This window comes from Pseudoliparis swirei, chromosome 7, assembly GCF_029220125.1.
Source record: "Pseudoliparis swirei isolate HS2019 ecotype Mariana Trench chromosome 7, NWPU_hadal_v1, whole genome shotgun sequence".
Lineage (NCBI taxonomy): Eukaryota > Metazoa > Chordata > Actinopteri > Perciformes > Liparidae > Pseudoliparis > Pseudoliparis swirei.
In genome coordinates this window covers 17,697,283-17,712,776 of record NC_079394.1, presented here as the reverse complement: position 1 = coordinate 17,712,776, position 15,494 = coordinate 17,697,283, and the positions used below count along the sequence as shown (strand labels likewise).

General features: G+C 44.0%; 2 protein-coding genes across 2 annotated transcripts; both read right to left on the bottom strand.

The window, feature by feature from the left end:
* Positions 1-6,320: 6,320 nt before the first annotated feature.
* On the bottom strand, positions 6,321-8,339 carry LOC130196805 (phosphatidylethanolamine-binding protein 1-like). The gene is made up of 4 exons (XM_056419176.1): positions 8,138-8,339; positions 7,749-7,858; positions 7,213-7,313; positions 6,321-6,677 (listed from the first exon to the last, which is right to left on the bottom strand). The coding sequence occupies exons 1-4, from the start codon at positions 8,270-8,272 to the stop codon at positions 6,460-6,462; spliced, it is 564 nt and encodes a 187-aa protein (XP_056275151.1). The 5' UTR covers positions 8,273-8,339; the 3' UTR covers positions 6,321-6,459.
* Positions 8,340-11,839: 3,500 nt separating this feature from the next.
* LOC130196083 (kelch-like protein 10) lies at positions 11,840-15,134 on the bottom strand. Its single transcript, XM_056417947.1, has 5 exons — positions 14,986-15,134; positions 13,742-14,225; positions 13,019-13,636; positions 12,300-12,449; positions 11,840-12,193 (listed from the first exon to the last, which is right to left on the bottom strand). Exons 1-5 carry the CDS (start codon positions 15,132-15,134, stop codon positions 11,840-11,842), a joined length of 1,755 nt encoding a protein of 584 aa, XP_056273922.1.
* Positions 15,135-15,494: the final 360 nt, after the last annotated feature.

The following is a 15,494-nucleotide window of genomic DNA, read 5'->3' as shown; positions in this document are numbered from 1 at the left end:
TATTTCATTACATGAGAGGAAATATCTTGTCCCGTTTGATGAGGACATTGAGAACTCTGGAGACCCTCTGCTGGCCATGAGAGACGAAAACTTGAGGAATACACGATGAGTCCTTTTCTTATCTGGCGCCTGGATAGAAACGTGCCGCAACCTTTTCTCACGCCTCTTATGACCCGTTTAGAGATATATATATATATATTTAATAAAAGTAAAATGTCGTTGAACTGCGGAATAAAGAGCCGAGACGTGGACGCAGACCTTTTGATGACGTCGACTGTCAAACGAATTTCAAGATAAACCAAACTGCATCGCCCGCATGAGGACCGCATCCTTCTGCATCCGTGTTGTGTTCAGGGGATCGGGAGGAAAGAAGTGCAGTGCCATCAGTCTGCACAAGATGAACAACTGAGCCCCTCTGATCCCCACCAGGGATCTTCAGGTCAGAGAGAGATGATCAACGATGCCTTCAGGGACTCACATCATGCATGCCCAGAGTTCCCCCAAAAACCTTCTGTTATAACTAATTGTAGCATTAATAAGGCATAAAATAACTATTTCTAATGTAAATATATAGTCCCAGACTTGAGGAAGTGAGCGGTTGAACAGGAGTTCTAGTTCTAGTTCTTCTTCTTCTTCTTCTTCTTCTTCACCTCAATACATTTCAAAAGTTAGTTTTTATATATATTCTTGAACCTGTTTTAACCCAGCCCAGCGACGGAGGCAGCACCACCCTCCTCCCGCCAGTATAAACTCATTTCTTTGGTCACACTACTGAGTCTCTGAGGCAAAGCACGAGGTTTGAAAGTGGAGCGCGAAAAGGATTCCCGAACATCCTGACAAAGCCGTCTGTTGTGTGGACATGACGGCCTCGTCTCTCTTTGAGGAAAGAGTTGATTTAAAATGTGAAGAGAAAAAACTTTCCACAAAACTCCAGAGACTCACGGCGTTTCTCAATTCAAAGTACACGAGTACAGACTTGTGTTCTTTTGGAGTCTGGACTTGGGAGTCCAGACTCCGGAGGACGGGAGAACGGGAGGACGGTCTTTCTGCGATTGGAACAGCAGCTGACTTGATGACGTCACCACATCAGCTGTTCTTGCTCCTGAGTTTACTCTAATTATTCACTGTAAATTATTTTTTACAGTCAAATAAACAAAACATCCTAAAATTACATTCCGTGACTCAACAACAGTAGTATTTATAAAAAGTCAACTGTCAGTTGTTTATTTTCTCCTCCGCTACTGTTTCCGGTTGCTGGTGAAATGCATTCTGGGATATCGGCTTGCCAGAGTACGCACAAGTCTCCTCTGATGCATCCTCCGGAAAGTGGGAGGATCAAGTCACATCCGGGTATTTTGACCGTGCTTTGCGAGAAGCGAACTTTTAATGTGAACATGTACTCGGGCTGCGACTGATGACGTTTCACGAGTCACGAGAACACAAGTAGAGGAAAGTACGCACAAGTACGCATATTGAGAAACGCCGTCAAGACTACCTGGTGTGTGTGTGTTCTTCTTCTTCTTCTTCTTCTTGTTCACTGACTGTTTTCTTCTCAGAACTAAATAATTATAGTAATAATAATTTAGACTTCTAGAGCGCTTTTCTAGTACACAAAGACGCTTTACAGGGGACAAGAGACAAACAGAACAAAACAAAAAGAAAGCAGACATAACAAACAAACAGGACGTAAGGCAACAATAAGAAAGGAAAGCAAACTGGAGAAGCTGTGTTGGTCATATCGGGGGCAAGGGGTTAGCAGGTGAAAGCGAGTTGGAAGAGGTGTGTTTTGAGGGCTTGCTTAAAGTAACATTATGTAACAATTGTAACTTAAAATAACAGCTTGAAAAAAATTGTGCCGCTACAATGACTTTTAATATGGCGATTTGCGGCTCCGCCATTGTCATCGGGTGTCTGTAGGGAAATAACTCCGCTATGTAGGATTCTGGAGCCGCCCGCTCCGGGGCGGATGTACTTCGACCTGCTTTCTGGCAGTGATTACGCAATGTCATAAAGTGCCAATCCACGCTCGCAGCTACAGTATCAGGGTAGCTTTTTTATGTAGCTTTTTGGTGTTGTCAACAATATTGTATTCGATCACACGTACTCCACATTCAAACATTTAGAAAACAACGTATATAGGCTGAAAACGCGATCGGTATTTCATCTAAACTAAATGTTGTCATTCTTTTGGTTATGTTGTAACAATTCGCCCTTAGCAACTCAATCAAGGGGAAAAGGGAATGGGCGGATCTGCGAATGCTGGTGTTAACTCTCTGCTCAAATGGTCATAAAAGAAAAACACACAGTCGATATGCGGAAACCCAAATGTTATTATATTAAATCAAATTCAATGCATCTGCAAGCCCCCAAAATGAACACATACACTACAAACAATCAAACCCACTCAAAACGACGTATAATCCCCGGATCCCGACAGTCCCCAAAGTCTTTGCATTCCCCCAAAACAAAAGTAAATGACTGCATGCGCACACACACCCCCCTCCCCCCAAAAGCCGGCAAACAGCTGACCGACCAGGCGGAAACGTGGCGAGGCGCCGCGTTCAATCCCCGCGCTACTTCACCCTAGTCCGGTAGGTGCTGGGCCCAGTTCAGTGTTCCTGCGCAGTCTTCGTATTAGTGATCCCGCCCGTTGGTATAAATCCAAAATAGAAACAGTCGCCGGATTGCTTCTACCGGGCTGCATCTATCGTAACTGGGTATTTACGACACTGAAGTAAACGTTAAATACCTCAAAAACTGAAGGGGGCGCTAAAAGGGAAAAACTACATCATGGGGCTTTAAGTATTGGTAGGGTGGGAGCCTGACGGATGTGGATGGGGAGAGCTTTCCAGAGGGGGGGTGCAGCTCCTGAGAAGGCCCGGTCACCCCAGGTCCGGCGCTTGGTCCTGATGATCTTCAGAGTGTTTGTGCCGGACCTGAGGCAACGGGTTGGAGCGTGGAGGGGGAGGAGGTCTGAAAGATATGGAGGGGCCGGGTTGTTTAGGGCTTTGTAGGTGATGAGTAGTAGTTTGAAGTCTATCCTGTACTTGACCGGGAGCCAGTGGAGGTGGTGTAGAACTGGGGTGATGTATTCGTAGCATCGGGTGGAGGTGAGCAGTCGGGCGGCAGAGTTCTGGACATATATTTGAGTTTATGGAGGATTTTGTTGGGTGAGCCGTAGAGGATGCTGTTGCAGTTGTCGAGTCTGGATGTTATGAGGGCGTGGATGAGGATTTCAGTGAGTATAAATATATTTGTATATATATTTTTAAATCTATATTTATATATATACGTGTATATATATATTTATGTGTGTATATATATATATGTATTTATTTATATGTATATATATTAGTGCTGTGAAAAATAACGCGTTAACTCAGTTAATTCAATTTCAGGTTTAACTAGTTATTTTTTTTAAACGCATTTAACGCATGCGCAGAATGAGCTTCCAATCCGTCTGTTGTTGGTCGTCGGGACGAAAAAAAAGTCACTTGCAAAATGAGCTTCCAATACACCACTTCAATCTGAACTCTGTCCGCTCTCATGCAGACGGTCTGTTCATCGGTAATGATCCTTCCGCAGGTTCACCTTCGGAAACCTTGTTACGACTTTTACTTCCTGTAGATCAGGGTCTCAACACGTCGATCGCGACCTGCCAGTCGATCGCGGCGTAGTGTCGGTAGATCGCATGACATTAAAGAGATTGGCCCGCCCCCTGACATGTTCTCTATAGCACGTCTTGGTTCTTTTATTAAACTAAACGTCTGTTGTTGATCGTATCTCCACAGCAGCATGTCATTTCTGTCTCTTCGCGTTGCGTTAACACTTATCGATCTCCGTCTCGCGCGCCACAGAGCTCTGTGCGCGCGCATCGGGACCGAGCAAAAAAAAAGTCACTTGTCAATCTGTCCACCTGTCCGTGTCCGTGTCGGTGAGGTTTCAGCTTTGCAGCGGTGTCCCCGCCGTCCCTTTCATCACGGCCCAGTTCATGAAGAAAACCCACAGTCAGTTTGCCTCAGCAGCTGCTAGAGGAAGACTAGAGGCCTTTAGATTGTATCATGGTGGAGTTAATGGTTGACAAACAAGAGAAAAATGTTCTGTTTAACCCTCCTGTTACCTTTACATTTACTAACATATTTTACCCTCGGGGTCAATTTGACCCCAGCAATTAAAACCTCCAGAAAATTATTAGAATTAATATTGTTTCCCAAGTTTAAGTGTGAGGTACTTTATGTTTGTTTGTTGACTACCTAAATAGCCCTTTAAATAAATAAAAAAGTTGATATTTCTTATGTTTGACACAGTGAAAAACAGCCTGGGGTCAAATTGACCCCAAAGAACACCAACATTAAACATTGAATGGGCTCAAATTGACCCGAAAGGGAACAGGAGGGTTAAACATTCTGTTTAGGATGAAGATTTATTAATGTTCCATATGGAAGAAAACTGCTAAATAACTGCTGAGTTGCAGCACCATTGTATAGAAGAATGTATAAATGTATTAGGGCTGCAACAACGAATCGATAAAATCGATAAAAATCGATTATTAAAATAGTTGGCAACGAATTTCATTATCGATTCGTTGTGTCGCGCGATTATTACGGCGCTCAATAAGTCACGGAGTATAAACAAAGTAGATTTGAGCGCAGAGCGGCGCAGGAGAAACCAGAGTGGAGGGAGAGACGGAACGCTGCGTTGTGAGAGCCAATCAGCGCTGAGCTGCTCCGCTGTTGATTAATCTAATTGGCTGCTGCTGCTCACGTGGCGCTGGATGCGGAAGTCCTTCACGTAGTCGGAGACATTCACGGAGCTGAGTGCGCCTCCGGGTGACGTCATGACCCCAGACACCAGGGCGCTACATGTCACGACGTGTGTGGCATTTCCACAAGAGTATAACGTAGAGAACATGGTTTTTTATTCCGTGGCGGATGGCTGAAAATATTTTTCCACGGAGAAAGGCAACGGAGATAAGCCACGCCCCCTCACCGAATTAGGCGTTTAACCCATAAATAGCCAACTCAGGAGAGTAAACCGCTGTCAGTCTGTTGGTGACAGTTCATCACCATGGTCACCAGTGAACAGGTTCATCACATGCTGACCAGTGGATCTCCAGGACCTTTCCATGACTTTAAACCAAATTTCCATAATTAAACATTTAATGAAAACTCTGTGTAGACATGAACAAGTGAGAAGATGTAGTATTTAAAATAACAATGAGAATTCCAAAGCATACCGTATATATACCGTGTAAATTAACATTTGAATAAAACAAATTTGCATTACTTTTCCAAATATTTTGGGATTTTATTTTTTTCCATTACTTTTCTAGGCCTGCTAATAGTCATTTAAAAATGCCATGACTTTTCCAGGTTTTCCATGACCGTACGGACCCTGTTTTGAATAAAGGGTTGAAAATTAGTGTTTTTGTTTTTTTATCCGATTAATCGATAAAATAATCAACAGATTAATCGATTATCAAAATAATCGTTAGTTGCAGCCCTAAAATGTATATATCCGTCTTTTGTCATAAATCTCTATGTTCTCACAAAATATACCGAGAATATCGGTAGTATGTGATTAATCATGATTAATCCACAAAAACCTGTGATTAACCCGATTAAAATTTTTAATCGTTTCACAGCCCTAATATATATTTATGTATATATATATTGCACCTTGAAAGATGATGGATGGTGAACCAGGTAAGATGGCCGCAACACCTTGAAATATTCAGTAATATGTATTTTGCATGGGCCCAGCTGTGAATGGGAGCGAGGCCCATTCAGAGAAATCTCTACCCACTTCAGCGACAATAACGAGTTAAAAAATCCCACGTTACACTATGTGTATATGGCGCTTGTGTACGTTTGTCACCTGTAAAGACCAAGGCTTAAGGCAGACTCGCATTAATAGCTGCGTCACTGTCTGACATGCTGGTCTAACTTGACAAGAATTACTGCACCAGTCATGGCAAAACCCGCTACTGCCCCCTATTGGCGAACATGAGTATAACAACATTTAAAAATCATTCAAATTAGGAAAAATGGAAAAGCAGCACATGTTCTAATTTAAGAAGCTGGAACCATAAAATATATTTTTTAATTATTTAAAAGTTAAATTATTATCAACATTTTTTCTTTTCTTTTTCTCTTAAGCAACTAATTGATTAATAATATTTTTAGCTGAACTTTGGTAGTTTTACAACTAAATGTATAAAGTAGAACTATTATTCATCAGTGTAGTTTGATTAACAATGAGCCGTTGTGAACGGTCTCTGATCTTCTACCGGCCACCACAGGAGCAGAGAGACTCAGTCAGAGTTTTGACTCATTTATTGCAGACGAGTGGGTGACGTCATCGAGAGGAGCCGTTTGCACCGCGATGAAAGGCAACGGTGGGAAAAATAATATTCAGCGCCACAGAAATAAGTTGCCGGGAGTCGGTGGGTCCTCTGGTTTACTTCCCGGCGAGCTGCTCGTAGAGTTTGGGCACGTAGACGTCCCATTCTGCCTGGTAGCAGGTCCCGGCCCTCGGGGGCCCCAGGCCGTACTTCTGCCTGAAACTCTGGATCTTGAACTGTCCACGGCCGTCTCCGGACCGGTTGGTGAGGACGGGCTCGCTGCAGGACAGGAGGCCCGGCTGCTCGTACACCAGCCACACGTACCGGTGCAGACCTGCAGGGGGCGAGCAGCGGTTAAAGGAGTTGCACAGATTCTTTAGGGGGCACTGCAGGGGCATTTAGAAGAAATTGGGGCACCTGGGGCATTTAACCTTTCTTCAAAAATAAATATACTTATTTAGGCTTATAGTATATGAGCCAGTCATACAAATGGTAATAAGACTATTAGGGAGTAGTCTACAGATTCAAAGTAATTTCTTAGATTTTTTTGAATAATCATATTCAATTGTATTATTTATTGTTACATAAAAAAAACCTTAACAATTATAACTTATTTCTTTAAAAAAAAAAAAATTCTAACATTTATTGTTTTTTTGTGTACAGGCAATACAGGAAATTCTGGGGGCATTTTCTGCCTCTCCTGGTGATATCAGGGGCAACATCTTTCTTAGCGGCAGTGTTGCCCTTTGCCCTGGTGTATTCCTGACAGTGCAGAAATCCACCTTCAGTTCTGGAGGTTTATCAGAACATGGACACAAATCCATCCAATTAAACGGGTTTCGCTGGTCCCACTAAAGACGTGGTCTCACCTGTGCCCTTTGGAGGACCCGAGCCCACGTAGTCCGAGAGCACGCAGCCGGAGGACACGTCGTTCCCCTTCATGTTGACCACCAGAAAGTGGTGCCACTCCCTACAATGACAGGTAAACACAACAACAACACAAACTTGAATGCAGCCGTGTCAATGCACAGAAGCTGGGTGGGAGGCAGATAAATGGGGCCCAATATGAGGTTCCCCTGAAACCTGCACAGCATTGAGTCCACCAAGGGGCCGACGTCCCCATACGACCACAGAACCAGGCCCTTATGGTTCCTCACAATGTAGTGATGGTTCTCTTAGCAGATGGGAACAACAAAGACTGGACTACCCTTCATATACTATTATAATATGGGGAGATGAAATCAAGCATTCTGATTGGTTGAGACTGAGCCTGTTCGAGGGTTTGCCTAACACCCTTACAGGACATTATTGACGATACAGTGCTGCCTCTTATCTTTTTCTTAACCTTCATTTTAACAACAATATTTAATAAATAAATAATAATGGGACTATCCTGCCTTCTCACCTGAATTTGGGGTCCTTCCTGCTGGGAGCATCCGGGTCGGTCAGGGCCAATGTGTACAGCTTACTGGAGTCGCATCCTTCCCACTCGACACAGGTGGGTCGACTCTGCACCTGCAGGCGTTGACATGTTTGACAACCGGTTGACGGCTGCGCTGTCACCTCCCACCGCGAGGGGCGTGAATATCCACCTCTTAAAAACTACAGACACGCTGGAGACATTATTTAAAACCCGATTCATTGTTTGTAGAACAGGCAGAACCCAAAATATTAATTGCAAAAGCAGTGCTTCATAATAATAATGAAATATAAATAATAGTGATGGCCGCAAGGTATTTTAAGCTAACAAAGAAACGAGGCTAATGTTCGCTTAGCTAGCGCTAGCTGACGAACCTGTGTCGGCGTGAGCACTTTCCCGAGTTCTTCTACTTCCACGGACTCGTATCTAACAGTCAGCGGCTCCGCCGGCTGCTCGTCGACCTCCTGCAGGGCGAGAGGCCCGCTCCACCGGCTCACATCGGCCGGCATGTCGACAGTCCGGTGTCAGACGCTGCTTGAAGAAAACCTAAATAAACCGCAGAAAGTGCTGCGTTCACTGACTGCTGGGAGATTACAGAGACGGGCGAATAATGTGTGCGATGAGCGAACAAGTTGGGTCTCTGAAGCCAAAATATCGTTTTAAATTACCATTAAACAAACGTAAGTGATACTAGTGTTATGAAAGTTAATTCCATACTGTAGTTAGTGGCTAGTTTTGATCTAAACTCCCGACTAGATAATAACCACGTTTGTTTTCAACGTAAACAATCATATTATTTGGTAATAATACGCTCCTAGTAATGTATGCTTATATATAAGGCCTGTGTCTGATAGTCCTTTGTCAATAAGTGGGAGGTAGATTCACTCACTGATTCTTCTTGTGTGTTCATGTGTTGTACAATAAATATAATTTCCGAGCAATCCGACGACCCGTGAACGACTCAAACGCCACGCGCTGCAGATGGCCGCCAGAGGGCACCTCCTGTGGATTGTGATTGGATTGGATTCAATTTATTGCCATTGCTAGAGTCCAGGTACAGAGGCAACGAAATGGCAATTGGCTGAAATTCCCGTCAATCATACCACAGCTCGTCTCTCCTCCGTTGACACAGAAGCCGTTTCTCAATTCAAAGTCCACTGAGTCCAGACTTGTGTTCTTTTGTATGGAGGACTCAAAATGACTTAAGTATAAATAAATAAATAAATAAATGCATGAATAAATATAGGAATAAATGAATAAATGCTTAAATAAATGTATAAATAAATAAATAAATGCTTAAATAAATGTATAAATAAATATAGGAATTAATAAATATAAGTTATAAATCAACAGGACATCATTAAATAAATATATCTCTACATTTCTGTATTTCTTCATTTATCTATTTATGTGTCCACACGTATTTCTTCATTTATTTGTGTGACATTTACGTGTAAGTATATTCAAATGAGTTGGGCGGTCCGAACCTCTGTCTAAAGCATGATTGGTCACAGGAGTGTGATGCACCTGGTGTGTTGTGCTCTACTACTTCTGCCTGGCACATGAAGCTGAAGTTGACTCGCTCAGCTCACCGTTAGCAGAAGTTAGCCAAGACAGATTTTTGACTTCAGCCGTTTATCAATTCCAAGAACACTGAGTACAGACTCGTGTTCTTTTGGAGTCTGGTCTTTGGAGTCTGGTCTTGGGAGTCCGGACTCTCAAGGACGCAGGACGGTCTTTCTGGTCTTGTGACGTCACCACATCAACTGTTCTTGCTCATGAATTTACTCCAATTATTCACTGTAAAATACTTTACAGTGGAGTAGAATGTGTTGCGGTGTTCACTGTTGTTTGGCGTAGGCTACGAATAAACGGTAATAAATATACAACGTCTCGTAGCTTTCCTGACCCAGGGTCGCTACAATATGAAGTTATGAATCTTAACCCTCAGTCAAATTGACGTAACGTTATCTTTTAATAAATAATAAACTTTGTGCTCGTTAGATCCTCCAAAGCCTAATTATATCTCATGTTTAGCCGCTACGGAGACGTCAGAGCCAGCGGAGCATTAAAAAAAGTCCTGCCGAGATCAGGCTTCTCTCGGCGGCCACACAGCGCGCTGAGCGCCCGGAGCTCAGAGGTCCCGCGAGCAGGACCTCAAATCTCCGTCGCATATCCTTATTAGGCTGAATCTCTATAAACCAACCACAAATTTGATGCTTAAACTACTAACTTCTCGGCTGAAAATATCCTTAAATTACATTCCGTGACTCAACAACAGTAGTATTTAGAATGTACAGACAAGAATGCATAATAAACGCTGTTCGTCTACAGGTCCAAGTGCTAGGGATCGATTGCTTCTGTCTTGCTCTCCAACTTGACCAATCCTGTTCAACAATGAGGTTCGGACCGCCCAGCTCATTTGAATATACGGACACATAAATGTCACACATAAATAAATGAAGAAATACGTGTGGACACATAAATAGAGATATAAATAAATGAAGAAATACAGAAATGTAGAAATACATTTATTTAATGATGTCCTGTTGAGTTATAACTTATATTTATTAATTTCTGTATTTATTTCTGTATTTATACATTTATTTAAGCATTTATTTATTTATTTATACATTTATTTATTTATTCCTATATTTATTCATGCATTTATTTATTTATACTTAAGTCATTTTGAGTCCTCCATACTTTTGGAGTCTGGTCTTCGGAGTCCAGACTCCAAAGGACGAGAGAACGGGAGGAGAGTCTTTCTGCGATTGAACAGCAGCTGACTTGATGACGTCACCACATCAGCTGTTCTTGCTCCTGAGTTTACGCCAATTGTTCACTGTAAATTATTTTTTACAGTCAAACAAAATATGACAACCCTGATTTTCTCATTATTCTTTAAATATAATTATTTTATTTTGAATTGTGTGTGTGGATATATATATATACACAATTAAAAATAAAATAATCATACATATATAATTGTATTAATATTTTGTACAAAATAAAAACACTTATATATATTGTTTATAAATATTGAGATTATATATAAATATGTATATATATATTATAAATATGTTATATACATATATATATATATATTTGTATGTATATATAGCTATATTACACATGTAATTGCAAACAATTCGGTCTAAAAGAAAAAGACAGCAATATAGTTCAACGTTAAAGTTTAATTAAAATATTAAGTTATGTATCTTAACCCTCAGTCAAACTAATGTAACGTTATCTGTGAATAAATAATAAGCTCTTTGTGCTCGTTAGATCCTTCAAACCAAATTATATCTCATGTTAAACCGCTACGGAGACGTCAGAGCCAGCGGAGCATTTCAAAAAGTCCTGCCGAGATCTGGCTGCTGTCGGCGGCCACACAGCGCGCTGACCGCCCGGCGCTGTGGAGTAGAGCCTCAAATCTACGGCGCAGATCTTTATTGGGCTGAATCGTAACAAACCGACCACAGATTTGATTTAAACTACTAACTTCTCGCCTGAAAACATCCTAAAATTACATTCCGTGACTCAACAGTAGTATTTAGAAAAAGTCATCAAGTCTCCTCTGATGCATCCTCCAGGAAAGTGGGAGGATCAAGTCACATCCGGGCATTTTGACCGTGCTTTGCGAGAAGCGAACTTTGAATGTGAACATGTACTCGGGCTGCGACTGATGACGTTTCACGAGTCCACGAGGACACAAGTAGAGGAAAGTACGCACAAGAACGCATATTGAGAAACGCCGACCTTCTGTCTCTACTTATTAGAGCAGCCTGATAATAAAGAGTTGCAGTTTTCTAAATCCTGACTGAAACTCCTCAAATGAACTAATATGATGAAGAAAGTCACACAACTGGTGTGAGACCACTTGCTCAAGGACCTTAGAGAGGAAGGCGGGTTAGAGGTCTGAAATGAGCCAACACCTCTGGATGTGTGTTTTCTTTGTATTTGCCGGCAGCTAGCAGCTGGGTTATCTGGAGTGACAGCAGATTAACGCACAAAGACATTTTATTTCTCTTTTGTAGTTTTAGGTCCTAAAACCGTGTGGATGATGGCACGGTTCAGGAGTGTTCGTCCGAGTCTGCATCCTCGTGTATCAGCAGCAGGACGTCCCGGGGAATAGCGTAGTCGGCCATGTTGGGGAGCCCGGACACCACGCTGCAGCTCAGGACACTGCGAGAAATGTCCATGTCACAAGCCTCCGTCCACTCAGCGGTCATCTCGTCGTAGCTCTCCACGTTGCAGCAGGTGGTGTTGCCGTTGTCGCCCCCGACAACAAAGAGACGATCGTCCAGCACTTCGATGCCGAAGTTGCTGCGGGGCGTCACCATGGGCGTCACTTCCTGCCAGCTGTTGTTCACGGGGTCGTACGCCTCGGCAGTGTTCACACGGTTGTTGCCATCAAAGCCGCCAACCTTTGGGGCAGAAAGTGACATATATGGTGAAAGAAAAGAAACTCACACTCAACTCCTTCTGATTCATCTGTTGACTGAACGTCACACGAGTTTCATGTGAACTTACTGCATACACGAGACCTGCATATGCAGCGGTGCCAGGTCCGCTGCGCGGGCCGCTCATGGGGGCGATCATCGTCCACTGGTCGGCCCCCGGGAGGTAGCATTCAGCCGTCTGCAGGCATTCTCTCCCATTGAAGCCCCCGCAGATGTAAAGCTGGGGAGAACAGGAGGGGTTAAGTAAAGAATCACTTCTTCAGGCTTCAACTCCTTATAAATTATACCGAGATCTTTCTACTCTAGCAGGATGATTCCCATCGCCCAACTATTGGTGTTGGTCTCTAATATCTAATACGTTGCATCATCTTACTAAAGTTTCTTTAAATCATGATTACAAACCTGAGACAAGCTACAAACAAACTGTCTAAAAAAGAAAGGGGATTCTTGTTTATGTCAGTGCCATCCAGATAATAAGTGTTTACATGTTTTCTTTCTACTTGACCATCCACATACAAATTAACCACAGTGTGCAATAGTGACACACACACACACACACACACTAACTCACACATGCACCTCTTTTCACTTCCATGCACACAACATCACAGATTCTCTAGAGCCCATAGGTCTCTGAAGACCTTCCGTCTGACACACTTCCCTCTGGCCAATCACTCAATGCACCTCAAGACAACTGCATCAGGTCCCATGGAAACAAGATAAACAACAGGTACACATTTACTCTGTTGCCCTTAAATAACTCCCAGACACTTTCCCCCTCCACACCACCTTGTTGTGCAGCGTCGTGCTGCTGGCGTCGCTCCGGCGCTCTTGCATCGGCGCGATGAGACTCCACTGGTTGGCCTCGGGCCTGTAGCGCTCGGCGGTGCAGAGCCACGAGTTCCCATCGAAGCCTCCCATGGCGTAGATGCATCCGTCCAGCGCGGTGACGCTCACGTAGCAGCGGCGGTGGCACATGGGGGCGGCCTCGTGCCAGACGCGCGTCCTCAGGTCGAACCTGCGCACGCTGTTAAAATACTCCGGCCGGTCGAAGCCGCCGATGCAGTAGAGGCTCCCGTTGAGGACGGCGGTGCCGTGGTTGGCGCGGGGTCGCTCGCAATTGTCTGTCATGTTCATCCAGTGGTCGGCGCGGAAGTCGTACGCCTCGATGCCGTTGGTTGGATTGCTGCTGCTCCAGCCTCCGATGGCCAACAGGACGGCGTTCGGGAGGCGAGGGCGGAGGAGAGGGTTGCTGAGCTGAGCAACAGAAGGCCTGCTGGTCCGGATGTGACCGATGGCCTCAAGGACACTCTGGGCCATTGACTGGCACTCAGTGCTGGTGCTCACCAGCTCATTGGACAGAACCTTGAGCCGCATGTAGTTCAAACTCGTCAAGGCCAGTCGCACCTACGCAGAGAGAAAGGGACAGGAGTGTTGAATTGAATCTGGTCAACACCATCAGCCAAATGCTGAAGGTGCAAGTCCAAACGAAGTGACCGAAGGTTATCATACCTTTGAAAAGAGCACCGCTACGTGTGCTTTCCGTGTTTCGGGCGTGTGGTCGATCCAGCGAAGGACGGCCTCGAAGGCGACGCTCTCGTTCCTCACGTTGAGGTCATCTCTTTCGAGGAGGTCGATGAGCTGCTGCAGGGACAGCTGCAGGAACTCTTCGTGGTGAGCCACCTCCTCGAAGTGCTCCACCATGTAGCGGTAGGCCCTGCGCTGCAGTTCGGGGCAGAAGACGATGTCGGTGAACTCAAAGATGCCGATGCAGTTCTCCGCTCTGAGCTGCTCCCCGAGGAAGTCGCAGCAAGTCTGCACGACGTCCATCACGTTGAGCTGGTCAGCCGCCAGCAGCAGCTCCCGCACGTTTTCTTCAGTCACTGAAACGGAGCCGGTGTACGCAAACTCAATGATGAGCCGCATGGCGTCGGGAGACACTCCCGGTATGACGAAGACCTTCTTGTCTGCTGGGCACCAGCGTCCGAAGAGAGCACTGAGGGTGAAACATAGAAGCAAAGAGTTGGAAACAGACTTCAGATCTTTGAATTTTTTATTTTATTTTATTTTAAATTTATTTAACCAGGAAATGCCTCATTGAGATTAAAAATCTCCTTTACAAGAGTGTCCTGGCCAAGACAGCAGCAGCAGCACGTCACACAAAGTTCCATACAATACAACATAAAACAGTGACAGACAATATTAAAAAAAAGAAGAAAAAAAATCACAGCATGAATAAAACCAAAACTAAGACTCAAGTCAACACAACCCAGTTTACACAGGAGCACATACCTCCGTCATATAAAACATCTACAGCGAGATGAATTTCCCTCCAATAAAATCGACACACGACCCCATTTAGTATTAAAGGGAATTAGCTCACCACCGGACACAAGAGTGTAACTCGCAGTAAGAATGTCTCAAATATTTCATGTTACATTTTGTATTTAATTTTGTTTTGTGATCTCAATTCATCTCCGTGTTGTGCAGCTTCTCCGTTGTGCGTTGAGTCGAGCATCTCAAGTTGCATTAAAGTAATCTGGTCACTTTTCTGAACACACAAAATACTCAATGCTACTGTGTTGATCTGCAAATCTCGTTGCTATGGAACTGAGGGAGCACTGTAGCATTCAAATAATAATAATACAATAATAATCATAAATAACTGCACTCTGCAATCAATGTAGCATACAACACTTCATGGAAGTTAATACTTATTGTTGATTAGACGTTCACAAGCTTCAGATACAACTCACATGAAGTATTCGCTGCATTTACACAGGATGACCCTGTGGACGTCAAACGCCACGTTCTCCACGTTGATGACCGCGTCGCAAAACTGTCCCTGCAGACGGAGGTCGTTGAACACGGAGCGCCTGGGCGAAGATTCGGCCTGGTTGCTCATCTCGAGTTCCTGGAGTACGAGAGTTTCTTGAAGGTCGACTGGTCTCTTGGGTCCCGAGAGGTGTTTTGAGTCCATGGAGATAATGTGAAGGAGCAAGAATTCTAGAATGGATTCATATCTTAACGACCAACTGACGTCGTCCAATTCAACCGGTAGACTGTAGAACACTTTACTCATTTAAATATTGAAGCCACAGGGGGCGCACGGGAGAACATGTTGGGACGCGCGTTGAATACAATTGCAAAACATGACACACAACACAGGATCCTGTCGACCACGTCAACACGGCCACGGTCCAAAGCGGTAGGCCTCCCATCCACACCTGTTCTCATCAGAGAACTTACCTGAAGGCCTTTTTAA